Consider the following 26,800-nt stretch of genomic DNA (forward strand, 5'->3'; position numbering starts at 1 on the left):
CACCACATTAATTGTTCAGCATCACAAGGACTTGATGAAATGCTTCATTGGATGATCTTGTGATAAACTTGAGCCATTAGAATATTACTACTATAGCTTTGTTTTAAGGATTAGGAAAAAGGCATGCCAGGATCAATGGAAGGTTCAGTGATAGGAGAAACCATGCACCCTAGTTATTTGATGATTACAAAAGCACACCAAAGACATAGTGGGAGGCACCGAAAGGTCTAGTTCCCATTGAGAATTTTCTTCGGACCATGATGTGATGTGTACTAGGGCACAACAACCAGTTGAGTGCAACCCATCGGATGTTCTAGTTATGGCCATTTACAACCACTGGAAGATCTAGTGATCGCATAATGTGTGAAATTGTGTGCAACAACTAGTTGTGTACTTGAGGCTATTATACATATGGATTTAGCTCATTCTGAATTGTTGTAGTGGGATTATATGTAGACACACATATTTGTGGTCTCTAGCCTCAAAAGTGTTCAAGAGAAGGTTAAGTCTTTAGTGCTAATGATTAGTTCCCGGTTAGGACTAGTTAGCGCATTTCTTTAGGTATTACCATAGTGTTAGGCTAGGTTTGCATATCTCTTTGCTTGTTATTAAGGATGAAAACGGAACGGAAATATCCCGAACCGAACCGCATCGTTTTCTATATTTAATCCGACCGAATCCGCATTTTCTTGTCCGACTTTACCGTTTTTGCTTTCGCATTTGAGATGTTTCGTATTTCGAATGTAAAAGTAGAAAACGGTTTACACATTTTTCGACCGTTTTCTACTTTTCTACTTTTAATTTGAAATATTCCGAATTCAAAATTCGGTTTAAACCGAATTTGGCCAACTGCACATGTCATACAGCCCAATTACAGGTTGCTCACCACGCAGCTGTGTTCTTTCTACCGGTGGCTAGCTGCCCTCTCTTATAGACGGCGCCCAGCCTCATCTCTCTTATTATGTATTTGGTCGTGTACTTGTTTAATGCTATGCACTTGAACTAGATCATGCACTTGTTAGTTGTGAACTTGTTATGTATTTGGTCGTGCACTTGTTTAATGCTATGCACTGTGGGTCGGTATTTCGTATTGAATTTTCGCATACCGACCGTGTTCGACATAATTCCGCTCGAATTGATTCGTTTTCGAAATTCTAGATATTCCGTAAGTTCGTGTTCGTTTTCGTGTCCGGCTTGTCCGCTTTCGCTTTCGCTTTCGTATTTCAAATGTAAAAGTAGAAAACGGTTGAGGAGTTTTTCGACCGAGTTCGACCGTTTTCATCCTTACTTGTTATGCTTGCGTGCACCAAACGTTGTAATTTGTAATCTGGGGCTTGCACGTCTTCTACTCTTGTGAGACCCTCAAATATCATTTGTTGTGTGGTCGCCGTTGTGTGAAAATAAGAGGCCCTTGGTTTTAGCCAAAACCTCTACTGAGTGAAGAATATAGAGAGTCTTTCGGAGGAGGCAATGTGAATACCCACCTACGCATAGTAAAGCCCTTCGGCTATTTGCGTGGAGTTACTCGACTGAGAGCTTGGCTCAATAAGGGCTTCCTTACTAGGGACTCCAACAAGAATTAGGGAAAAGGGCGACCTTTTCAATACATTTGTAAAAAGCTGCCATGTAGGAGTTTGCATTTTCCATAACTCTTTATATACCCATTGTATTCTTTGACCTGGCATGTATTGATTGCTTTACTGTCTTAGAATAGTTAATAGGATTGGAATCTATGCTACAAAACTTTTGTGTGAGAGAGATATCATCATAAGCAGAAACCTAGTGCACATCTAGATTGACTTATGTAGGTGTTTATATGTGCAAAGTTGGCCTAGTTTTAAGAGACCCTAATCTACCCCTTCTAAGGGTTTCATAATCTGTTGGAAAAGTGTTCTCATTACTGAATAAATATGTAGTGAAATACTTTTTATATTTTATTAGGTTTTGAAATGCTTTTGTGACTAGAAAGAAAAAGTCCCACATACCTTGTATACTTCCCCGTATCCGCCATAACCAATAAGGTTGTCCTTGGAGAAGTTGTTTGTGATGGTTTCCAAGAAGTGTTGCTTAAGACTCAATGGCTCTCCTTTTTTATCACATAGCATGTACTCGAGAGTGCGATATGTATCATCTTGAGTGGCCATTTCTTTTCTGTTGTACTTTCTAGAAGATCAAATATGTTTCCCTACTACACAAAATAAACAAGATGGAAGTTAACCTTATAGTACAACATGGGGTATATATGGAGAATATTTTGAAAAATCAATCCACTATAATAGACAATAAGTGACATCACATCATATTACTAAATCTTTGTTAAGAAACATTAGGTGAAACATGAGCTATTCACCTCTAGATTCCTATTTGCAGAGCTATTCAAAGGATATTCCTTTTGTATACCTCTCGTGTTTCTAATAGACTCTCCAATTTTTGTTCTCTATACTCCAATAGATTATAAAAAAATTCCTTGTGTGAAAAAATCATGATAAAGCTATTATATATTACATTAGATGAATGCCCAGCACCAGCCACAGCCCAGCTCGCCTCCCCTTTTCCCGCTCGGCCCAGCTATGCGCCAGTAGCCCAACCGCGCCGGCCCAGCTACGCGCGGCCCAGCAACTGCCGTCGCCGCGCGCCTTCGCCCCGCGCCCAGCCGCTGACGCCCGGGCCCGCTTGTCGGCGCCATCTTCACCGCGCGGCTCGGCAACCGCCCGCTCCTGGCGCTGCAGCAACCGCCGCGACGACGCGCGTCGTGGGAGCGTCCTCCCCGCCCCTCGGCCTCGTTAAAAAGGCAGCCGAGCCCCCCTCGCGCGCCCCCTGCTGCCCCCGCTCCATTTTCGCCTCATTCCCGGCCGCAACTGCCGCACGGAGGAGCTCCGAGGATTGCCGTCCGCTGTCCGCGTCGCCGTCTTCCCTGAGCCACCGTCGACTCCATCCTTCCACGCTGTGAGCTTCACCGTGGTCCCCTCTCTCTCCCCATGCGTTTCATTTCGCGTTTCGTGGCTTTTAGCACCCAATCCGCGAGCGCCGTGAGCTCCATGCCGCCGGCCATGGCGCCCGCGCCCCGACTTTCCCCTCCGGCCGTCTTCTCGACCTGTGCGCGGCCCCCTTCTTCCCCCCGAGCTCTCGGGTGCCCTCGGTTCCCCGTTTGGCGGACCCTAACCCCCCTAACCGAGCTCGCCGGCGTGTTCCATGCCGTCGGCCATGGCTAGCCTCGCCGGTGTTACTGTTCCGGCCGGCCGAACCCCCCCAGGCCGATCCTAGCCGTCCCTTGCGTGATCAATGGCCAGGAATAGAAGATACCCCTTCGCGGGTAGATTTGCTAAAGAGCCCTCCTAGTTTCACCGAATTGAACCCGCAGTCCAAGGCGTATTTCCTCGAGTACGCATTCTCGTTTTGAAAGCGTAAAGTTCACTGTTTAAGTCAAAAGTACGCTTTCAGTATTTACAGAAATGCCATTCGAACTGTTTCGCTTATAGAATTATCGTTTTAACTCCGAATTGATCCATTCAAATCGCGTTAGCTTCGTAATTTCATAAACTACATGTTGGAGCTACTGTTAGACAAGTTTGGAACTTTTTAATTTTATGATTAGAATTAATTAAATATAGGGCTATAGCAAAACCCATTTTAATCATAACTTTCACATTTTAGCTCCGTTTTTCGTGAACTTCGCGTTGACGTGATCGTAGAGAAACGTAGATTAGTTTTACAAACATTTTATCTTGTTTTCAATACTATTGGTGTACTGTTCTAATGATAGGAATGTTTGCTTTGCATGAATGCTTTTGGAATGTTGTATGTTGCCGTGTTGGTCGCGTTCAGACGGTGAGGAAAACGTTGGAGACCAAGAACTCTTCGACGACCAGCAGGACCAGCACGAATTTGTGAACCAAGGCAAGTATAACATGGGCCTTCCTGGATGTCCTATTTCACTTTAAGCAATTACTCATTTGCATGTGTCTAATTTTGATACCCGTAAGGACATCCTAGTGATTGTTATCCTATTCCTTGTCTCCTATGGGTTAAATGCATATGGGTAGATTGCTAGTGCTCTAACTGAACTTGATATACATATTGATGAATGATACTATGGAACAAAGAGAGTAACATGAATTATAACAACTGTTCCATAGGGCGAAAGTGCAAATGACAATTGTTCATGTTGCTCCCGGCCCTCCATAAGGACTTATCTGTCGGCAAAAGCTAGGACTGACAGTGCAACCGGGAGTGTCATATGGCTCTGACTTTAGCTCAGTAATAGGATCTTTCCTAACTAGTTAGAGGTTACCTTTTTGGCGCAAATGGGGCTTGCCACTTTGGGTATAGGGCTGCCTCTGTTCCTATGAGTATAGTCGCGATGGATTTGTGCCATAGGAAAGGGGGGTCCCTACATCTGCCTGCCAAGGAAACCTAGCGGCCCTAACTTGTTAGGGAAACCTATGAAATGGCTTCATAGTGTACCCTGCCCGCTCACCTTGGAAGTGACATGGGAGTAATTAACCCGGGCATATGGGGATCACGACTCGCGGTGAATGTGCACCACCTCTGCAGAGGGTAACAAACTGTTATAACAGCCGTGCTCACGGTTACGAGCAGCCCGGAAAACTCACAGAATAACTGGATACTTGATGATGATCAATTAAGTTGTTCTATGATGAAATATGGTAAACCTGACCTTGATATATGTTCTTATGGGAATTAAATGGGAGCTTAAGCATAACTTGATAATACTTGAGAATAAAAGTTTGACCTATTAAAAATGCTAACTGCAGTAAACCAGAGTCTATCCTTTTTGAGCTTCATAACCCCATGTTAGCTTGCTAAGTACAGAACGTACTTACACTTGTTTATTTTCTTTACTTGGATAAAAATCCCGGATGGGTAATAGATGACAACGGGTATGAGGATTTCCCGGAGGATTATTAGGCTTGTGGACAACCAGTTGACCTTCCCTGTGATGACGGCCACGAGAGTTTATTATCTTTTTATTATTCCGCTGTGATGTATAAGACTAAGTTTTATTATAACTCTGATGTATGAGACACCGTGATGATACTATTGTAATTTATCAGCTTGTGTGTATGATTGATTCCTGGGCACACACGAGTTTCGTGCATTCAATTTTATCCTTAAAATTGGGTGTGACAAATTGGTATCAGAGCCGTGTTGACTGTAGGACGCAATCCTAGTTAGAAAATGGTCGTTTTAGCAGCTTTGCTCCTCTGGTTTCTTGCTTACTGACTTATTCTTGTTATTTTATTAAAACCTTTATGCTTTTCATACCTTAATTTATTATTTAAAATTGTTGATTCTAATTTCTATCTCACTTTAAATCTATAGATGTCTCATAATCCAAAGACTGCTCGACTCAGCACCGCCGGCTATCGTGCCATGTTCACCCCGCGTGCCCCATCGGCGGAGAGGGAGATTGTGATCATCTCCGACGACGAGGAGATGGCTACACCGACGCCTACACCTGCTCTTACACCAGTCGCCGTGCCCATCTACCCTGTGGTAGCTACACCTGAGGAGTCGACGGCTACTTCCCCTACACCTGCACCCTCCCCAGCTGCCCCTGTGGAGGACGAGGAGATTGGCTGGAAGTGCAAGTACTACTTCAAGCCAGCTCCAGAGACAGCCTACTACCACACTCTCCTCACCCGCGTGCTGGACGACTACTTCCCCAACTTGCACGCCTCCATCAGCTACCACTGCGCCGAGTACAAGCACCCACTGGAGGCTACCTTCTGGAAGGTAGAGCTGGTGGTCACCGCATGGAATGATATCATCAATGGACATGAGGTGGAGACTGTCCACAGTGCCCCTGCCAGGAGAGCCCATGCTTTGGATGGCATGGAGGATGCAGCACAGAATGCCTACATCCACTACCATGGTCGTCGCTTCGAGGCCATGAGGGAGGATCGTTTCTGGTTCCTTCCTCGAAATGATCATGAGGGTGTTTGGCAAGTTTTGGCTCCACCAGAGAATGACCCCACTTTGGAGGCAATGGTGCAGCATGTCCATGCTATGCAGGGAGTGGATGATAAGGTCAAAGGAGAACTGCGTGCATCTCAGAGAGCGCAGAGACGTCTTCAGAAACAAGTGGATGAACTTCGTGCACAGTTGGGATAGCCTTCCATCTACAAGAAGAAGCGTCGTTCCTTCACCATGATTGACACCGCTCCATAGGTGTTAGGTGCCTTGATCTAGATTATCACGTTGTTAGTTCGTATTCTTATTTAGTCTTGTTGGATTTGTGAACTTGGTTGATTTGGTATTTTGCTTGATTGCTGGAAGTTTGTGGGCATGTCCACAACTTCCTTAGATGGGAATGTTAAATTTAGAATGAAATCTTAATGCAGAAGTATCATTTTATCTTATCTCTGCTGTGCTGATTTCTGGAGCAGTCTGTGTTCTTTTTCTGGTAACTCGAAATCTGGGGTGATAAAAATTCTGAAATTTTTGTGGAGATAACTAGACCTCTGTATCTTTCTAGTGTCTTTGGAATCACGCCAATAGCTGTTCAGGTTTGGGAGATCTAGCTGACACAAGTTGATGTTCCAGCGCTGTCTGGAACTCAGAACAGTTTCGGTTTAGCTCTATTTTTGGCTATGTGCGAGTCCGAATCTGTAAAAGTGGTCTAAATGAAAGTTTTAGCTGATGTCCTAAGCTTTCTAACGAATCTTGGTGCACCTCTGTTGGATCTCTGAAACTCGAGTTATAACAGTTTTACTGAACTGCTGAATTTGAATCTTGCCCAGAAAATTTTCAGCGTTGTTCTTATCTCTTGCAAGCTCTCTATAATTGGAAAAATCTCTAAATTTTGCACATTTGTTGGAAAACAGATGGCCGCAAGAGGAGGAAGAGGCAGAGGCCGTGGTCGTGGGCGTGATGCTCTTATGAATCCACCACCGCCACCTGTGACCATGGAGCAGATATTGGGAATGCAAGCGCAGCTGATGCAAGCTATGATGCAGCACTTGGACAATGAACCTGCAAGAGGTCCACCGCCTGTCCAGGTTAGAGATAAGCGTGGAGAGTTTATGAAAGGTCGTCCACCGGTGTTCACACATGCCACAGACCCTATGGAGGCCGATGATTGGTTGCGTGCTGTGGAGAAACAACTGAACATAGCACAATGCAACGACCTGGAGAAGGTGTTGTACGCTTCCGGGCAACTCCAAGGAGCTGCTCAGGATTGGTGGGAATCATTCCAGTTTGGACGTCCCAACAATGCTCCTGATATCACTTGGCAGGAATTTAAGGACAGTTTCCGGTCATACCATATTCCTGATGGACTAGTGGAACTGAAGCAGGAAGAATTCAGATCCCTCAAGCAAGGATCAATGACTATGGCGGAATATCGGGACAAGTTCGCACAACTATCACGCTACGCTCCTAATGATGTAGCGAATGACAAAGATAAGCAACACCGTTTCCTCAAGGGACTCTATGATGGACTGCAGCTCCAGCTGATGTCTAATACTTATCCTAACTTCCAGTCTTTGGTGAATCGCGCAATCGTAATTGATGATAAGCGCAAGGAAATGGAAGCTAAGAAGAGAAGGCTCCAAGGGCAAGCTTCTGGAAGCAACACTCGCCCACGTGCGTATCCCTAGCAAGGTTTCCAGCAGAGGAATCAAGGACCAACTCATCAGGGAAACCGTGGTCAGTATCCTCAGCGGAACTAGTTCCAACAACGCCCTCAGTATCAGCAACAGTTTGGAAATCAGCGTCCCCCGCAACAGACTAGCAATCCTGCAACACGCCAGGGAGTGCCTAACAATGCTCCTGTGAAGAGTGGTGCACCCAACAATCCCAATGCCTGTTACCGATGTGGAGAAGTAGGTCACTATGCTCATCAGTGTCCTAAGAAGCAGAACCAGCAAGCACCTCAGAACCAGGCCAACAATCAGAAGTTCAACGCCCGACCACCTCTCACAGCGAAGGTGAACTATGTGTCATCTGATGCAGCTCAGGAGACGCCTGAGGTCATGTTGGGTACGTTCAGTGTCAACTCTATTTCTGCTACCGTACTTTTTGATTCTGGTGCTTCGCATTCTTTTATCTCTCAAGCTTTTGTTAGAATGCATAGCATACCTTTGTGTGCCATGAAAAACCCAATACTAGTGAATTCCCCGGGAGGTAGTATGCCCGCTTCTTATTGGAGCCCCTCAACTAGCATTTCCTTAAGGGGGGTAGACTTCAAGGTGAAGCCTATTGTGTTGAGAACAGTGGGAATTGACCTTATCCTGGGAATGGATTGGATGAAACAACACCGGGCAGTGATTCAGTGTTAGGAGAAATCTGTGGTTGTGACCTCACTCAATGGGGATAGAATCTATGTAGAAGTAGTAGTGCAAGCTCAGCCTACAGCCACAGTGAATCAGCTAGATGGTGAAATCAATGAACAAGATCGTGTCGTGGAGGAATTTCCGGATGTCTTCCCCGATGACTTGCCAGGTATGCCACCTGACCGAGACATTGAATTCATTATTGAATTATTACCTGGAACTGCACCAATAGCTAAACGTCCATATAGAATGGGAGTTAATGAATTAGAAGAGCTTAAGAAACAACTAAAAGAGTTGCAAGAAAAAGGTTTCATACGTCCCAGTTCTTCCCCGTGGGGGGCACCTGTGATCTTTGTGGATAAGAAGGATGGTAGTCAACGGATGTGTGTGGATTACCGCTCACTTAATGAGGTTACCATCAAGAATAAATACCCTTTGCCTAGGATAGATGATTTGTTTGATCAGTTGAGGGGAGCTCATGTGTTCTCCAAGATTGATCTCCGATCTGGTTATCATCAGCTTAAGATTCGGAACTCGGATATACCCAAGACAGCATTCACTACACGGTATGGATTATATGAGTACACCGTTATGTCTTTTGGATTGACCAATGCACCTGCATACTTCATGTATTTGATGAACAAGGTGTTCATGGAGTTTCTAGATAAATTTGTGGTGGTATTCATAGATGACATACTAATATTCTCCAAGACTGAAGAAGAACATGCGGAACACATAAGGATGGTCTTGCAAAAGCTTAGAGAGCATAAGTTGTACGCTAAGCGGAGCAAGTGTGAGTTTTGGTTAAAGGAAGTCTCTTTTCTGGGTCATGTTGTCTCCAATGGTGGGATAGCAGTGGATCCAGGCAAAGTGCAAGATGTACTGAATTGGAAACCACCAACTACTGTAAGTGAGATTCGTAGCTTTTTGGGATTGGCTGGTTATTACCGAAGGTTCATTGAAGGCTTTTCCAAGCTAGCCAAGCCTATGACAGCTTTGTTGGAAAAGAATGCTAAGTATGTATGGTCGGATAAATGCCAGGCAAACTTTGAAGAGCTAAAGAAGAGATTGACTACAGCTCCAGTATTAATTTTGCCCGATTTAAACAAGAACTTCTCTATATATTATGATGCATCCCGTTTGGGTCTTGGATGTGTGCTTATGCAAGAAGGAAGAGTGGTTGCATATGCATCCAGACAACTAAGGAAGCATGAGTTGAATTATCCTACTCATGACTTGGAATTGGCAGCTGTGGTTCATGCTTTGAAGATCTGGAGACATTATCTGATTGGACATAAGAGTGATATCTATACTGATCATAAGAGTTTGAAGTATATCTTTACCCAATCAGATCTGAATTTAAGACAACGTCATTGGTTGGAATTGATCAAAGACTATGATTTGGAAGTGCATTATCACCCGGGAAAGGCAAACGTTGTAGCTGATGCGCTTAGCAGAAAGGGGTATGCCAATGGAATTCAGACAACATCTATGTCAGCAGAGTTGTGTGCTGAAATAGAGTATCTCAACTTGAGCCTGGTCACTAATGCAATGGAGTTGGTGATAGAGCCTACATTGGAGCAGGAGATACGCAAAGGTCAATTGGAGGATGAAAAACTTAAAGAGATAGCAGAGAATGTAATGCTTGGAAAGGCACCCGGATTCAGAATGGATGAGAATGGTACCCTTTGGTTCGGAAAACGGATATGTGTACCAGAAGTGAAAGCTATCCGAGATGCAATTCTGCAAGAGGCCCATGAGTCTGCTTATTCTATACATCCCGGAAGTACCAAGATGTACTTGGATCTCAAAGAAAAGTATTGGTGGTATGGTTTGAAGAGAGATGTGGCAGAATATGTGGCTTTGTGTGACACTTGTCAAAGAGTGAAAGCTGAGCATCAAAGACCTGCAGGGTTACTACAACCAATGAAGATCCCTGAATGGAAATGGGAAGAAGTTGCCATGGATTTTATTGTAGGATTACCCCGCACTCAAAGAGGTTATGATTCAATATGGGTAATAGTGGATTGACTCACCAAGGTCGCTCACTTTTTACCAGTCAAGATTACTTATAATGGTGCAAGGTTAGCAGAGTTATACATGGAAAGAATAGTGTGCTTGCATGGGGTTTCCAAGAAAATTGTGTCGGATAGAGGCACCCAATTTACATCGCAATTCTAGCATAAAGTACATAGATCTTTGGGAACAAAGTTGAATTTCAGTTCTGCTTACCACCCACAGACTGATGGATAGACTGAAAGGATCAACCAGATTTTGGAAGATATGTTGAGAGCTTGTGCACTTCCGTATGGTGATAGTTGGGATAAGAGTCTACCTTACGCAGAGTTCTCATACAACAACAGTTATCAAAAGAGCCTCAAGATGGCACCTTTCGAGGCGTTGTATGGACGTAGGTGTAGAACGCCCTTGTTCTGGAATTAGACTGGAGAAACCCAAGTGTTTGGTCCCAATGTCCTTAGAGACGCGGAAGAACAAGTAAGAATGATTAGAGACAATTTGAGAGTGGCTCAGTCTCGACAGAAGAGTTACGCTGATAACCGCAGAAGAGAGCTAACTTTCGAGATTGGTGATTATGTGTACCTGAAAGTGTCACTAATGAGAAGTGTGAGAAGATTCAATATGAAGGGAAAGTTAGCCCCAAGGTATATAGGACCTTTTAAGATCCTAGAGAGACGTGGAGAAGTAGCTTATCAGTTGGAATTGCCTGAGAGCTTGTCCGGTGTGCACGACGTGTTCCATGTCTCCCAGATGAAAAAGTGTCTGAGGGTACCAGAAGAACAAATCCCTTTGGAAGAACTTGTTGTCAAGGAAGACCTTACTTATGAAGAGTATCTGATAAAGATCTTGGAAACTGCCGAAAGAGTTACGAGAAGCCGAACAGTAAAGATGTGCAAGGTACAGTGGAATCGTTATACAGAGGATGAGGCTACTTGGGAAAGAGAAGAGGATCTGAGAAAGACTTATCCCCAACTGTTTGAGTAAGCAATCACCCGAATCTCGAGGACGAGATTCATCTTAAGGGGGGTAGAATTGTAACACCCTAAAATTTGAATACTTTTTAAAATAGTAAATTTGATTTAAATATGCAATTATATGTGCATTTCAAATTTAGGAAATAATATTCTTTTATGAAATTAAAAGAAAATACAAGAATAGAAACATGTTGATGCATTCATGCTATTGCATATTTATTTCTGTGACTGGTGGTTTTGTTCAAATGCTAAAAGATTTTAAAAACCTTTTGAAAATGAGTTTGAAAATTTTATTTATAAAAAGAAAAAAAAATTCCTTCCATCTCCTCCCCTTCCTCACATTCGGCCCGCTGGCCCCTCTTTATTTTTTTCCGCGGCCCAGCACCAGCCACAGCCCAGCTCGCCTCCCCTTTTCCCGCTCGGCCTAGCTACGCGCCAGTAGCCCAACCGCGCCGGCCCAGCTACGTGCGGCCCAGCAACTGCTGTCGCCGCGCGCCTTCGCCCCGCGCCCAGCCGCTGACGCCCGGGCCCGCTTGTCGGCGCCGTCTTCACCTCGCGGCTCGGCAACCGCCCGCTCCTGGCGCTGCAGCAACCGCCGCCACGACGCAGGTCGTGGGAGCATCCTCCCCGCCCCTCGGCCTCGTTAAAAAGGCAGCCGAGCCCCCCTCGCGCGCCCCCTGCTGCCCCCGCTCCATTTTTGCCTCATTCCCGGCCGCAACTGCCGCACGGAGGAGCTCCGAGGATTGCCGTCCGCCGTCCGCGTCGCCGTCTTCCCCGAGCCACCGTCGACTCCATCCTTCCCCGCTGTGAGCTTCACCGTGGTCCCCTCTCTCTCCCCATGCGTTTCATTTCGCGTTTCGTGGCTTTTAGCGCCCAATCCGCGAGCGCCGTGAGCTCCATGCCGCCGGCCATGGCGCCCGCGCCCCGGCTTTCCCCTCCGGCCGTCTTCTCGACCTGTGCGCGACCCCCTTCTTCCCCCCGAGCTCTCGGGTGCCCTCGGTTCCCCGTTTGGCGGACCCTAACCCCCCTAACCGAGCTCGCCGGCGTGTTCCATGCCGCCGGCCATGGCTAGCCTCGCCGGTGTTACTGTTCCGGCCGGCCGAACCCCCCCAGGCCGATCCTAGCCGTCCCTTGCGTGATCAACGGCCAGGAATAGAAGATACCCCTTCGCGGGTAGATTTGCTAAAGAGCCCTCCTAGTTTCACCGAATTGAACCCGCAGTCCAAGGCGTATTTCCTCGAGTACGCATTCTCATTTTGAAAGCGTAAAGTTCACTGTTTAAGTCAAAAGTACGCTTTCAGTATTTACAGAAATGCCATTCGAACTGTTTCGCTTATAGAATTGTCGTTTTAACTCCGAATTGATCCATTCAAATCGCGTTAGCTTCGTAATTTCATAAGCTACATGTTGGAGCTACTGTTAGACAAGTTTGGAACTTTTTAATTTTATGATTAGAATTAATTAAATATAGCGCTATAGGAAAACCCGTTTTAATCATAACTTTCACATTTTAGCTCCGTTTTTCGTGAACTTCGCGTTGACGTGATCGTAGAGAAATGTAGATTAGTTTTACAAACATTTTATCTTGTTTTCAATACTGTTGGTGTACTGTTCTAATGATAGGAATGTTTGCTTTGCATGAATGCTTTTGGAATGTTGTATGTTGCCGTGTTGGTCGCGTTCAGACGGTGAGGAAAACGTTGGAGACCAAGAACTCTTCGACGACCAGTAGGACCAGCACGAATTTGTGAACCAAGGCAAGTATAACATGGGCCTTCCTTGATGTCCTATTTCACTTTAAGCAATTACTCATTTGCATGTGTCTAATTTTGATACCCGTAAGGACATCCCAGTGATTGTTATCCTATTCCTTGTCTCCTATGGGTTAAATGCATATGGGTAGATTGCTAGTGCTCTAACTGAACTTGATATACATATTGATGAATGATACTATGGAACAAAGAGAGTAACATGAATTATAACAACTGTTCCATAGGGCGAAAGTGCAAATGACAATTGTTCATGTTGCTCTCGGCCCTCCATAAGGACTTATCTGTCGGCAAAAGCTGGGACTGACAGTGCAACCGAGAGTGTCATATGGCTCTGACTTTAGCTCAGTAATAGGATCTTTCCTAACTAGTTAGAGGTTACCTTTTTGGCGTAAATAGGGCTTGCCACTTTGGGTATAGGGCTGCCTCTGTTCCTATGAGTATAGCCGCGATGGATTTGTGCCATAGGAAAGGGGGGTCCTTACATCTGCCTGCCAAGGAAACCTAGCGGCCCTAACTTGTTAGGGAAACCTATGAAATGGCTTCATAGTGTACCCTGCCCGCTCACCTTGGAAGTGACATGGGAGTAATTAACCCGGGCATATGGGGATCACGACTCGCGGTGAATGTGCACCACCTCTGCAGAGGGTAACAAACTGTTCTAACAGCCGTGCTCACGGTTACGAGCGGCCCGAAAAACTCACAGAATAACTGGATACTTGATGATGATCAATTAAGTTGTTCTATGATGAAATATGGTAAACCTGATCTTGATATATGTTCTTATGGGAATTAAATGGGAGCTTAAGCATAACTTGATAATACATGAGAATAAAAGTTTGACCTATTAAAAATGCTAACTGCAGTAAACCAGAGTCTATCCTTTTTTAGCTTCATAACCCCATGTTAGCTTGCTAAGTACGGAACGTACTTACACTTGTTTATTTTCTTTCCTTGGATAAAAATCCCGGATGGGTAACAGATGACAACGGGTATGAGGATTTCCCGGAGGATTATTAGGCTTGTGGACAACCAGTTGACCTTCCCTGTGATGACGGCCACGAGAGTTTATTATCTTTTTATTATTCCGTTGTGATGTATAAGACTAAGTTTTATTATAACTCTGATATATGAGACACCGTGATGATACTACTGTAATTTGTCAGCTTGTGTGTGTGATTGAATCCTAGGCACACACGAGTTTCGTGCATTCAATTTTATCCTTAAAATTGGGTGTGACATTAATATTCTCTAGCAACCATATTAATATTTTATTTTATTTTATTTCTTCCTCCCTTCTCTCGTCCAGCTCAGCCACACGAGCTGATATGCTCGGTGTCACGCCCATCTCTATACTTGCTCTTATTGTAAAAGTAAAGTTTGTTCAAAATCATCTCTAAGAATTGTTAAAAATAGGATACTTGGTACGGTCACTTTTTGCCAAGCAGAAACATTATTGTAAGTTTTGGTTTTGAGATGATTTGATATTTATAGTAGAATCTTACTATTACTAATTAGAGGCCCCAACAGAGCCTCCACATTAATCATCATCAGATGCACTAGAAAAAAAAAGATAAATACTAAAAATTCTCACATTAATAAAAAACATCCAACCACTAAATCAAAGACTCTAGCCATCAATCACCATTGGATCTGTTTTCTAGAAAATTGCCCACATCTGTCATTATAGATAAAAATCACTTTTTAGGAGAAAAAAACATTGAAGGTTCATAGAAAATCTTGATCGATAGTACTAACATTTACAGTTAGTTAGTATAAAATATTGAACGAGTCCTATTATTCACGTCGCATGGTAATACATTATTAAAATATCATATCTGCAATACTGACGTTCGTAGTTAGTTAATAAAAACAATATATTAATAAAGCAAAATATATGTATTGAAAATAACACATTATCGACATTCACAATTAGTTAATAAAATATTAGATGAGTTGGATCTTATTAATCACGTCACTTGGCAATAAATTATTAAAATATCATATGTGCAGTAACAACGTTCATAGTTAGTCAATAGAATATCTTTATTAATAAAACAAAATATATGTATTAATTAAATATCAGATGAGTCCTACTAATCGCATTCACTTGGTAATGTATTAATAGATTATTATATACTTCCTCCATCCCAAAATAAACGCATATTCCATTTTCAAGGAGTCAAACTTTTTTAAATTTGACGAGACGTAAAGAAAATAATAGTGACATTTGTATCTCCAAAAAATTTATTATAAAATTACATTATATGTTGAATCTAATAACACTTATTATTCTTCATGAATACTAATATATTTTTATAAATATTTGACCAAACTCTAAATAATTTGAGTCCTTAGGAAATGAGATGTATATTTACTTTGGGACGAAGAGAATATGTAGGACCCACCAAGTCCGCAATTAGTTAATCTATTAATAGAAATCTAATGGAAGTTTAATATATTGTTAGAATATGAGAGACAAACAAACAAAATTTTGCATGTGCGGTCGGACTGTTTTATTATATATAAATAAAGAGGAGGCAATTTTCGTCAACAACTCGCAAACTGAAATTAACTTTCAAAATTTACATCTGAATTATGCACCTATGCCATTAGAACTATAATTCAAGATAACCCATAAATTTGTATCTAAATTACCCACATATGTCACTAACAGAGATATTATAAAATAAAACTTTTTATTATCTAAATTATCCACCTTGACTATTATAAAAATAAATAAATATACCTCTAAATCTACATGTAAATACTAAAATTATTAAATAAACATAACTCTAAATCTATGTGTAAATAATAACATAAGTTATTATGATAAATAAATTAATAACCATTGTTATTTAAATAAGTGTATTATATATTGATTAAAGGATTGTGACCTAAGAATGGTAAATAATATTTAATTGTTTTATACAATAAATGTAACATCTTGATGGTTGTTGTCCAAGCTGTAATGACTTTTTATGCCATTGTAGTAGCTAGAGTGTAGCTTAAAATCTATACTATTTTTCCAAAAATAGATATGTACTAACACATTGAATCCTCGATCTTGAAGAATCAACGTATTCATCAGGAGGACATGCTCTTAATAAACATGAACGAACATCTCACAAAAATCTAAAAAAACACTACCACGGCAAAAAAAAAATACTCTCACATCCTTTTCTACGACGCAATTGATACATATCAAATAATTTCAAAGATGCAAGGAAAATGCACCAAGAGTTGAGAGCAATGACTTAACTACGTCGACAACAGCCATTCACAGAGCAAAAGATTAGAAACCAACAAATGACAAGCCAAACATAAATGGTATGAACTTTCAGATTAACCTAAAAAATTTCATCAGACAAATTAAAGAAATATTACAATTGATGAAAACAATTTAAGGTACGAACCTAAATATCCAAAACTCAATTATGGTATTAGTTTTTAATTTGTAGGTGAACTAACATTTTAATATTGTTATCTACGTAGTTCCATAACTAAAGAGGACGTCCAACACGTCCATGTACGGCACAAAGTCAACTATACTAGGACACAAAACAAACAAAGAAAAACAACCGACCATAGAATCAAACTATAATGTTACAACGTTAGTTGTGCCACGACGATCTCTTTGATTCATGCCAATACAAATCTATACACGTGTGTTACTTTGGATTCAAATCAAAGTTAATTGTATGGAATAAGTATATCAAGGATAGTCCATGTGAGAGCACGGGATGATGGACTAGTACATTGAATTGAACATATAAAAAGTAGTTTAAGAAAATAAAGTTCTCCTCGCTAGTGGTAGGCTAGTAGTATATGACTCTATTCCTTGTGGGCAGGGATGTCAACGTCAATAATTCCCCGTCGGTGGAGATTTTTTTTATTTTTAACATTTTTTATAAACTAATTTTAAATCTAATACTGTTTATTTTTTTTCCCAAAACTAACACTTTTGGCCGCGCCTATTTCCCTGGCGCGACGAAACGCATGTGCCGCGCCATGCATGGTGGCACGGCGAGAGGGATGACGCGGCGACGCCCGAGGCGCTGACCGTTGACGTGGCAGGGTCTGCCGCGCCACCAATCTAGGCACGGCTCTACCGCGCCATGGAAAATGGCGCGGTGAGGCAAAGCTAGGCATGGCCGGAGCATAGGCCTACCCGCGCGGCCTCGGCACGACATCTAGGCCTGCTCATTGTAGCGGTGACACTGACGGATGCCTTCCAGCTGATGGACGATGGAGATAATTAAATAAAGAAGCCTAGAAGACACCGTAGCAGATATAGATGTGCAACGGGCCAGCCCAGCCCGGCCCGACACGGCACGACAACGGGCGGGCACGACCCGATGGGGGTCGGGCCGACAAGGCATGACGTGCCCTGCGGGCCGTGCCACCATGGGCTTCGTGCCTGGCCGACGGCCAGGCACGGCCTGCTAGGGCATTTTTCGTGCCGGGCCGGCCCGAGAAGCATGGCTAATCCAGCGTGCCTGGTCGGCCCAAGGCCCACTACACCAAAAGAGAGAGAGGGGGGAGGCCAGGGCGCCAAGCTACCGTCGTTGCTTTGGAAGGCCATGGACAATGCGACCTCTCCATCCGTAGAGGATGAGCGATGAGGAGGCCGGATCCACGGAGGATGAGCGATGAGGAGGCCGGATCTGCGGAGAACGAGGCTAGATCCACATAGAGGAGACATGTGGAGGAGCAGTAGCGCGTGGCGGTGAGGAGGAGGTGACCACCGTCGGCGGAGGCGGGTTGGAGTGGAGGTGGGATTCGGTGAGCCACGGGGAAGCAGGAGCTCGAGGTGTCGGCGGCCGATGGGGTGGAGCTTGAGCACGCCGCGCTCGCACCCAAGGCGCGGCCTCATGGAGGGATGGGAAGAGAGGAGCCCGAGGCAGGTCGCGGATGGCCGTTGTGGCGTTTTGTAGCTTGTGCGCGAGGAGGAGGCGGGCGGCTGTTGGGCGGAGAAGCGTGTGCGGTGCGAGGAACGGGAGGTGGCGGCGGGGAGGGGGAGGGGAAAGAAGATAGGGTTCGGGGGTGGGAGTGTGGGGCTGCGGCTGCGCGGGGCCATATGAGGAGGGGGGAGGTGGGAACGCTGGGCCGCGGGGAGGGAAGGAGGAGTGAGGAGGGGGAGGGTGAGGCTAGGCCGCTGCCGGGCCGACCGACGTAGGCCGGGCCGTGCCAGCCCATGGGCCTGAGCAACGGCTCAGGCACGGCCTGCTCCCTTGGGCCGGGCCAGCCTGGGCCCGCATGTCACTGGGCAGGGCCGTGCTCGTGTCGGGCTAAAAAAACGGGCTTCGTGCGGTGCCGTCGTGCCTTAGACTGCATGGACATTTATAGTAGCAGAGCAGGGGATAGGTAGGCGTCGAGCGAGACTGTAGCAGCGCAGGGGGGTAGGTATGGCATGGGGGCTCTGCACTCTGCAAAGCAGGTGTAGCACCCGGTTTTAAGAACAAAACCAGATACACACCATATATGAGCCCAGGAAGTCAAATCTCACATACAGCTAAAATAAGGGTAATATCAATAGACAATGCTTAAATACATAGCATACTTAGTATAAAGGATATAACCTTAGATAGCAAACAGCGGAAAGACAACTCTGATTATCGGGTGAAGACTCCAGTTCCACAGAGACAACTGACTGGTTGATCACAAGCATAATTCCTCTAAACTTTAGCCATCTGGTACCCATCCGGGATTTTCATCCAAATATTTGAAAAAAATAAAGCAAGCGTAAGTACATGTCATACTCAACAAATATAACATGGGGTTCATGAGGCTCAAAAGGCTGACACTGGTTCAACTGCGATTAGCTTTTAATGAGTCATCTTTTAGCAATTGGGTGGCAATAAGTTTATCACAAGCCCATAAACACATGATCAGGTAAACATGAATAATGAATAGCATAAATAGTAATTATTAGTTTGCATCTTTATCATCATCCATATTATTAGTGTTCAACATCTATTCCATAAGGGTTCCAAGGCCGTTCGTGATCGTGAGCACGGCTGATATATCAGTTTTACACTCTACATATGTTGTACATTTTCACTGTGAGTCATGATTTACCCTTTCGCCCGAGGTGATCAGCCTCTTGACCCACTACCAAGGAAGGTCGCCAGGGTTCACTATGAAGCCTTTCAAAGGTCCGTCTAACAAGTTAGGGCCATTAGATTCACTCGGCAAACAGATGTAGGAACCCCCTTCCTGATGGCACAATGACACGCAGCCTATACATAAGGGGATAGAGGTTGTCCTATACCCGATTCGTCAAGCCATTTTTACGCCAACAAAGGTAACCTCTAACAAGCTAGAAAAAGTCCTCATACTGAGCTAAAGCCAGAGCCATATAGCCCTCACAGCTGTACTGTAAGTCCCGGATGATCACTTATAGATAAGTCCTTAGGGAGAGGAATCTAGAGCACCATAAAAGCAACACAATGCTCTAGCCCCCTTGTTCCATGTTGCTAAAAAACATCTTTTAGTGTTTATTGCATATACCATTAGTCAAGTTACAAGATCATGGTTGTAGTTGAGCACTAGCATCTTACTACCCAATGCAATACCCCGTAGGTATCAAGGTATCACTACTACACAAACTTTAATGGAGGCGGGCGTTTTTGATTTTCCGCGGCGGGCAAAGCTGTCCGCCGCGGCCTAGAGGCCACGGTAAATCGTGGCTTAACCGCGGCGGGCGGCTTTGCCCGCCGCAGTTAACCTATTTACCATGGCGGGCGGTGTAACGTGCCCGCCGCGGTAAATATACTTTTACCACGGCGGTCACGTTGAACCGCCCGCCGCGGTAAATTATTTTACCGCGGCGGACACGGTACACCGCCCGCCGCGGTTATGTTAGTTAGCCGTGGCGGGCATTATTATTTGCCCGCCTCGGTAAATTATTTCCTGAATTAAAAAAAATACAGCAGCATATAATTAAATTCAAATTCAAATTCAAATTCAAATTCAAATCACATCCAGATTTCACAGATTAAACTTAAAAAGTATGCAGGCATTACACATGAGATAATATACATATATATACATTCACTTAGTCGTTCTTGTCATCGTTAATTCATTACATTTACATATTAAAGTCGTTATACATGCCCTAAGGAGTAATCTTGCGGACGCATCATCGTGGGCCATTTCCTCAGCCTCTCGTACTCCGTTAAATTGCTAGCTGGCTGTTCTCATTGAAGAACGTGCTCCCTTCAAGCACGCATTTGTCTAAGACAAACTTACATATGTCCGCCTTTGTCTGCTTGAAGGAGTGTTGGGTGCTCTACACGTCTCTCCACCAGTTCAATCCATTCTTGAGCACCCTCCAACTGCTGCTGTACTGCTTGCACTCCCTCAGGTACTCACAGATGTAGAAGCCACAGGTTTGTGATCCTACCGGTTGTTTGGCACACTGCATGATCGATACACAAGCATTAGAATACAAGCATTAGAACGCTTATGAACAGAAAGCACAATTAAACCTTTCAAATACTTACCGGAAAGTTGCGTCTGATTTTGATGCGGTTCTTATGCTTAGCCTTAAAATTCTCTGTTCTTCGATCATAGCATTCAGGATCCTTCACGTACTCCTTATAAGCGCTATACGAAATGTACTAGTATTAGGTAGGGCATTAGAACGCATATGAGAAGACAGTTCAGTCACTTACACTCTGAGGCAATCTTCAAAGGCCTTGTACCCTTTTAAGTTTGGCATTCTCAACGAATCAAATACGTAGGCCCTGCCATCCTGAGGATAGATGATAAATGTAACCCAGTGACCCTCGAGGCCTTGGCTGCGCCATTGAAACAAAATACAGGTTACAATGAGAAATAATAATACTAGCTAGCTACCCACTTATCTCTACAGGCATGTCTTCGACTTACCCAAAGTGGTAGGCAGCTACGATACACCCATTTCTCCTGATCTTCTTCATTGCTCCTAGTATGTACCTTGAAATGTTCAACTTCTCATTGTCCATCAGTTTCTTCCTGTGCGCCTCTCTCTGTCGCTTGGTCAAGTCTTTCATGGTTGGATGATTGTCATCTAGGTGGTAACCAATGATGACTCTTTGAGCAATATGCATTGGAGATAGATAGATAACATCAAGTTTTAGTTCCTTGGATATATAGGCCATCAACCTGCAAGGACAAGCCATCGTGGCATATATAAGTAGTCTTGACCGATTCAAAGGTAGGTGATATGTGAAACTCGTAATTCATCACTTACATAGAGAACAAGGTGACTTGGGCGATGTCAAGGTCTTGTTCCCGTAGTAGTCTGTACATGTCATGGAAGTCCACGGGGAGTTCTACATCGTTGCCGGGCAAGTGGAAGTACTCCGCCACAACCTTGACTAGAAAACCATGTAGGCCAGCTTTTGCCGCTTCCATGTACCAGAGATGAAACCTCCTTGTCTCCCACCTTTCCTCGTCGACGAGCTGGGCCTTGGTTATCATGAACTTCCCATGCTCGTAATGGCCGGGGCAGTCATCCGATTCAGGAAATAGATGGAAAGGTGATCTTGGCCTGGGATAGAAATGTTAGTACCATATTATGGCAAAGAAAAGTTATTAGCAAATTATGCTCGCCGCTACCATACCTTTCGAACTCAAGTGAGTATGTGAGATGCCCTTGGTCGCCTTTAGTCTTTGCCGGCGGTGGAGGACAGTGGCTTGTGCTCGCAATGGCAGCAGGCGATGTCTTTGCCCCCGGTTCCTCCGTGCCTCCCGGTCCTTTGCTTGTGCCCTTAGACAGACTATCGGGAGGTGGAGGTGGACTTGTTGTTGGAGGAGAACGAGGGTGAGGGCTTGTGCCTCGGGGTGACTTCCTTCCCTTGTCATCCCCGCCATTGCCTTCGTCATTGCCGTCGCCGTGATCCAGATCATTGGGGGGACAAGATCTGGCAACGGATGGTTGTGATGCTGGTGTCGCCATCGGCGTAGAAGTCGGCATCGAGAGAATGATCTCTATGTCATCCTTGTTCCACAGGACTTCGAGAGAATGATCTTCTTTGGGTGATCGGTAAAAAGCTCGAGCTCTGCGTAGTTGTTGTATTGTTCGGGACTCTGCACCCCATCAGCTCCCACAATCCGCTGCTTTCCGGACACAACCACATGCCTTTTTGGGTCCTCTGCATATATATAGTAGGCCACTTGTGCGACATTGGTTGCTAGTACCCATGGGTCATCTTTGTAGCCGATACTTTTGAGGTCCACGGTGGTTAGCCCATAACTGTCCACTGCAACCGCATTCGGTTTGACCCACTGGCAATGGAAGACGGTTATGCGTAGGTTCTGGCCGTAGTCAAGTTCCCATATTTCTTCAACTTGCCCATAGTATTGCCTCCTCTGGCCCATGTACTCTTCTTCACCCTCGTATCGAACACCGCAGTTCTGTGCCGAGCTCTTCTTGTCCTTGTCTTTCGTGTGGAACCTGTAGCCCTGGACGTCATACCCTTGCCACGTGGTGATTTGGCTGGATGGGCCTAACACAAGCCTCTTAATGGTCTCCGTATCTTCATCAGGGCATCCTTCAAGGGGTATGTGTTGCTCTTTGAGCCACTCTACGAAATTGCTCTTGTGATGGTTCTGGACCCATGCCTCCGTGCGTTGTCCATCATTAGCGGCGCGGATCTCTTCCAGGTTCTTTTCAATATATTTCTCCATGCTCACTAACTGATGAAGGATGCTGTAATGAGCTTCTTGCACCATTCGGTTTGGCACATCGGTGCGCACTTTTCGGCCTGTGCACCCCATTCCTGAGGTTTTGCCTTCGTGGTGATGGACAGGCAACCCAATCACCCTCCCATCTCTTATGTACCTCATACACCAGTTCATGGCCTCCTCCGTTGTGTATGCCTCGATCATAGAGCCCTCCGGGTAAGCGCGGTTATGGACGTATCTGTTGAGGGTGGACATGAACCGCTCGTACGTCCACATCTGGTGTAGGTACACGGGACCTAGTTGATGGATCTGATCGACCATATGCATCATTAGGTGTGGCATAATATCAAAGTAAGATGGTGGAAAGCACATCTCGAGCTGGCAAAGGGTCTCCGCGATGAACTCCTTCAGGGCAGGCAGCTCAGCCTTATCAATGACCTTCTGAGTGATGCGATTAAAGAAGTATGACATCCGTGTGATGACCATCTTCACATACTCTGGACGGATAGCCCTAATCGCAATTGGTAGGAACACCGTCAGCATGACGTGGCAGTCGTGTGAGTTGTAGCCGATCATTATGAGGTCTTTCATGGAGACCAGGCTCTTGATGTTGGAAGAGAAACCAGTCGGCACCTTGATACCCCTAAGCAACTTAAGAAAAGTCGTCCTCTCGTCTTGCGTTAGGTTGCAGGCCGCACCCGGGATATCGACTTTACCATTCTGAGGCGGTCCTGGGTGAAGGTCCGGCCTGATGCCCAGATTGACAAGATCCGTCCGTGACTTAATACCATCCTTTGTCTTGCCCTTGATGTCCAGCAGGACACCGATCGTGCTTTCGAAGACATTTTTCTCCAGGTGCATGCAGTCGATGGCATGGGGTGTATTCAGTGTTTTCCAATACGATAGGTACTTGAAGAAAATTGACATCTTCTTGAAAGGAACGGCGGAGGGGACTTCCTCCGTCTGGTCCTGCTTTCGCTTCCTTGTCTGCTTCCTCCCCTCTTCAGGCAGCTTCTTCTTCTTTCCAAACTCCACCTGATCCATGTCCTTGACCATCTCATACACCTTTGTCCCCCAACTAGTCTGTGTCGGTTGATCACGCTGCGGCTCGTCCTGATTGTCAAAGTATTTGTTCATAATACTTCTTCTATACCTGTGATTTTTTGCGAGGAACCGTCTGTGCCTCATGTACACCATCTTATTGGATCCCTTAAGGTAAGTGTAGTAGGTTCCGTCGATGCAAATTACGCAGCCGGTCTTCCCTTTGATCTGCCCCGACAGTGAGAAGAGACCGGGGTAATCGGTGATGGTGACAAAGATGATTGCTTTTAGTGTGAACTTCTCCTTGCGGGATGCATCCACCATCTGGACCCCAACATCAAATAGTATCTTCATTTCCTCCATGAACGGCTCCAGGAACACATCTATATCGTTGCCGGGCTGCTTCGGTCCGGAGATAAGCATGGTCAGCATAAGGTACCTACGCTTCTGACATAGATGGGGAGGTAGGTTGTACATGGTGAGCACGACGGGCCAAGTGCTGTGCGAGCTGCTAAGCTCACCGAACGGGTTCATCCCATCGGTACTTAGCGCGAACCTAACATGCCTGGGCTCCTTGCCAAACTCCGGGTAGGCCTCGTCGAAATCCTTCCACTGCTTGCCATCGGATGGGTGCCGTAGCTTGCCATCGTCGTTCAGGCGGTCAGCAGATGCATGCCAGGACATGAGCTTGGCATTGTCCGGGTTCCTGAATATTGCACGCAGGCGATCGGTCACGGGCAGGTACCACACCGACAGTGCTGGACTTTTCCTGTGCGTGTAACCCTCTTCTTCATCGTCCTACTGAGCCGAGATCTGTTTGGCCACACTGCTCTTCTTTGCCCCCTTCTTGTTCTTCTTCCGACCACCCCGCAAGCCTCCCTCGTCTTCTGCATCCACGTGACAACCAGCATTTTTCTTGTACCGACTAAAGCCGCAGTGCGGACAACTCGTCAAATTCTCATACTCATTGCCCCGATACAGGATGCAGTGGTTAGGGCATGCATCAAACTTTCTAAGCTTCATCGCCACTGGCCGGATCAGCTTCTTGGCCCGATAAGTATTGGCGGGCACCTTGTTAGCCGTTGGGTACGTGGTGGCAAGGTAGCTTAACAACTCATTGAAGCTAGTGTCAGACCAACCATGATGAGCCTTCAACATCAACATATGGAGGTTAAAACGGAGCGCCGTGCAGTCCTTTGGACAATCGCCGCCGTCCTTATAGAGAGGATCAACTGCCGCCTGTTTCAACTCTCTGAAATTCTCCAACCACTTTGGGCAACCCAACACAACATCGTCTTCATCGAAGTGTTTGACTAGATCTTCAACAAGCTGCACATCCTCGGGTTGGCTCACAGTATCCTGACCATCAACACCGTCGCCGGCTCCGTCGGCCATGTCTTGCATTACATCATCCACCGTGATGTAATCACGACAACTGTTGTCACTGTCGGCTGGCGCAGCTGCTGCGGAAGGATCTTTATTCACCGGTGGTGCTGTCGTCGTCGGCGTCGAAGAGGTAACTCCAGATGCAGCGCCACTCGCACCAACTCTTTCGCCATGAAATGTCCAGACTGTGTAGCCCTCGATGAAACCATACATGATCAAATGAGTTTGCACCTCGCTGTCTCGGTGGGCTTTCAGGTTCTTGCAACGAGAACATGGACATATGGTTGTCATCCGCTTCAGTCTCTCACGGTGAGCTTTACCAGCCGCAATAAACTTCCTTAATTCAAAGAGGTACCGCGGATCATTCACTCTATCGATCCGATACATCCATTCTGATCTATCCATCGTATCTGCGAACATTATCCATCACAATCAACATTAAATAAAGAAGAATTAGGAGAAATTGATGATTTTTACGTCCAAAATCATGAAAAAGAGAGGAAATGACGATGTGAAAGATGAAGCATGCATCTATGATGAATCTAAAGTTAAAGAAATACATGACATCATTTTTTCCATTAAAATTGATCTAGATCTAGATCTAGATCTAAAGAGAACTCTAGGTGATGGAAATAGAGAGAGAGGATGGAAGGAGAGAGGGAGAGCCTTTATGAACCTCTTAAGATGTCCTCCTCCCTCAAATCCAAGCCCTTCAACTCAAATCAAAAGTTTCCTCAAATTTTAGGGCAAAGCCTCCCCCCATGAGTTTTGAGAGAGGAAGACCCGTGGAGAAGAAGGAGGGTCTGAGGTCTGTATTTGTACAGGCTTTACCGTGGCGGGCAACATAAAACGCCCGCCTCGGTAAATCAAGTCTTTACCGCGGCGGGCAGTTTAAAGAGCCCGCTATGGTAAACCGTATTAACCGCGGCGGGCTATTCATACCGCCCGCCGCGGTAAATAACGATTTCCTGCGGCGGGCAGGTAAGGTTGCCCGCCGCGGTAAACCAATTTCCCGCAGCGGGCGCCCCGGTGGCCGGCCTCGCTGGCCGGCCACCGGTTAACCGTGGCGGGCAAAAAAGGTGCCCGCGCACGGAGCGTGTTTTGGCCACGCTGCGCAAATTGATTCCTGTAGTAGTGTATAGGGTAACAAAGTACTAGGAAATCCTTAGTGTCACTTAAGGTAGACACATGCGGCATGATTTAAATGATTAAAGGTGTATAGGACAACAAGGAAGATCCCATGCTATACTTGCCTTAAACTTGCTTTACACCCAAAGCAACTTGCTTAGAGAAGCCTCAACTTTATCTTCCATTCCACAGCTTCTGATTTTCAGCGCTTACGTACGGTTCTCTTCTACTCGTAGCAAACACCAAGCACACAGAAACATACAAGCAAACAAACATAAATAACTAAGCACATTACACCAATCATAATAGAAAGGGTTCTAAAGAGATGACTCGTTGCTACAGTCACAGAAACGCAAGAAACGCCGAAAACGAACCTACCGTTAGAAAGAAATGTTTACCGGAATTCCATATATTATAAAAGAGAAGCCTACGTGCTTGATTCATTTTAATTGAGCAAAATCATATGGAGCATATAAATCACATTTAAATTTTATAATAGTATAAAAGAGAA

General features: G+C 45.1%; 1 protein-coding gene and 1 pseudogene across 1 annotated transcript; both read right to left on the reverse strand.

The window, feature by feature from the left end:
* The window catches only part of LOC136489340 (uncharacterized), a 42,147-nt pseudogene that overhangs the window by 10,488 nt on the left and 4,859 nt on the right, over positions 1-26,800 (reverse strand).
* On the reverse strand, positions 20,101-22,024 carry LOC136487005 (uncharacterized). The gene is made up of 6 exons (XM_066484106.1): positions 21,672-22,024; positions 21,299-21,598; positions 20,956-21,210; positions 20,739-20,864; positions 20,568-20,670; positions 20,101-20,482 (listed from the first exon to the last, which is right to left on the reverse strand). The coding sequence occupies exons 1-6, from the start codon at positions 22,022-22,024 to the stop codon at positions 20,354-20,356; spliced, it is 1,266 nt and encodes a 421-aa protein (XP_066340203.1). The 3' UTR covers positions 20,101-20,353.

The sequence above is a fragment of the Miscanthus floridulus genome, chromosome 10, assembly GCF_019320115.1.
Source record: "Miscanthus floridulus cultivar M001 chromosome 10, ASM1932011v1, whole genome shotgun sequence".
Classification (NCBI taxonomy): domain Eukaryota; kingdom Viridiplantae; phylum Streptophyta; class Magnoliopsida; order Poales; family Poaceae; genus Miscanthus; species Miscanthus floridulus.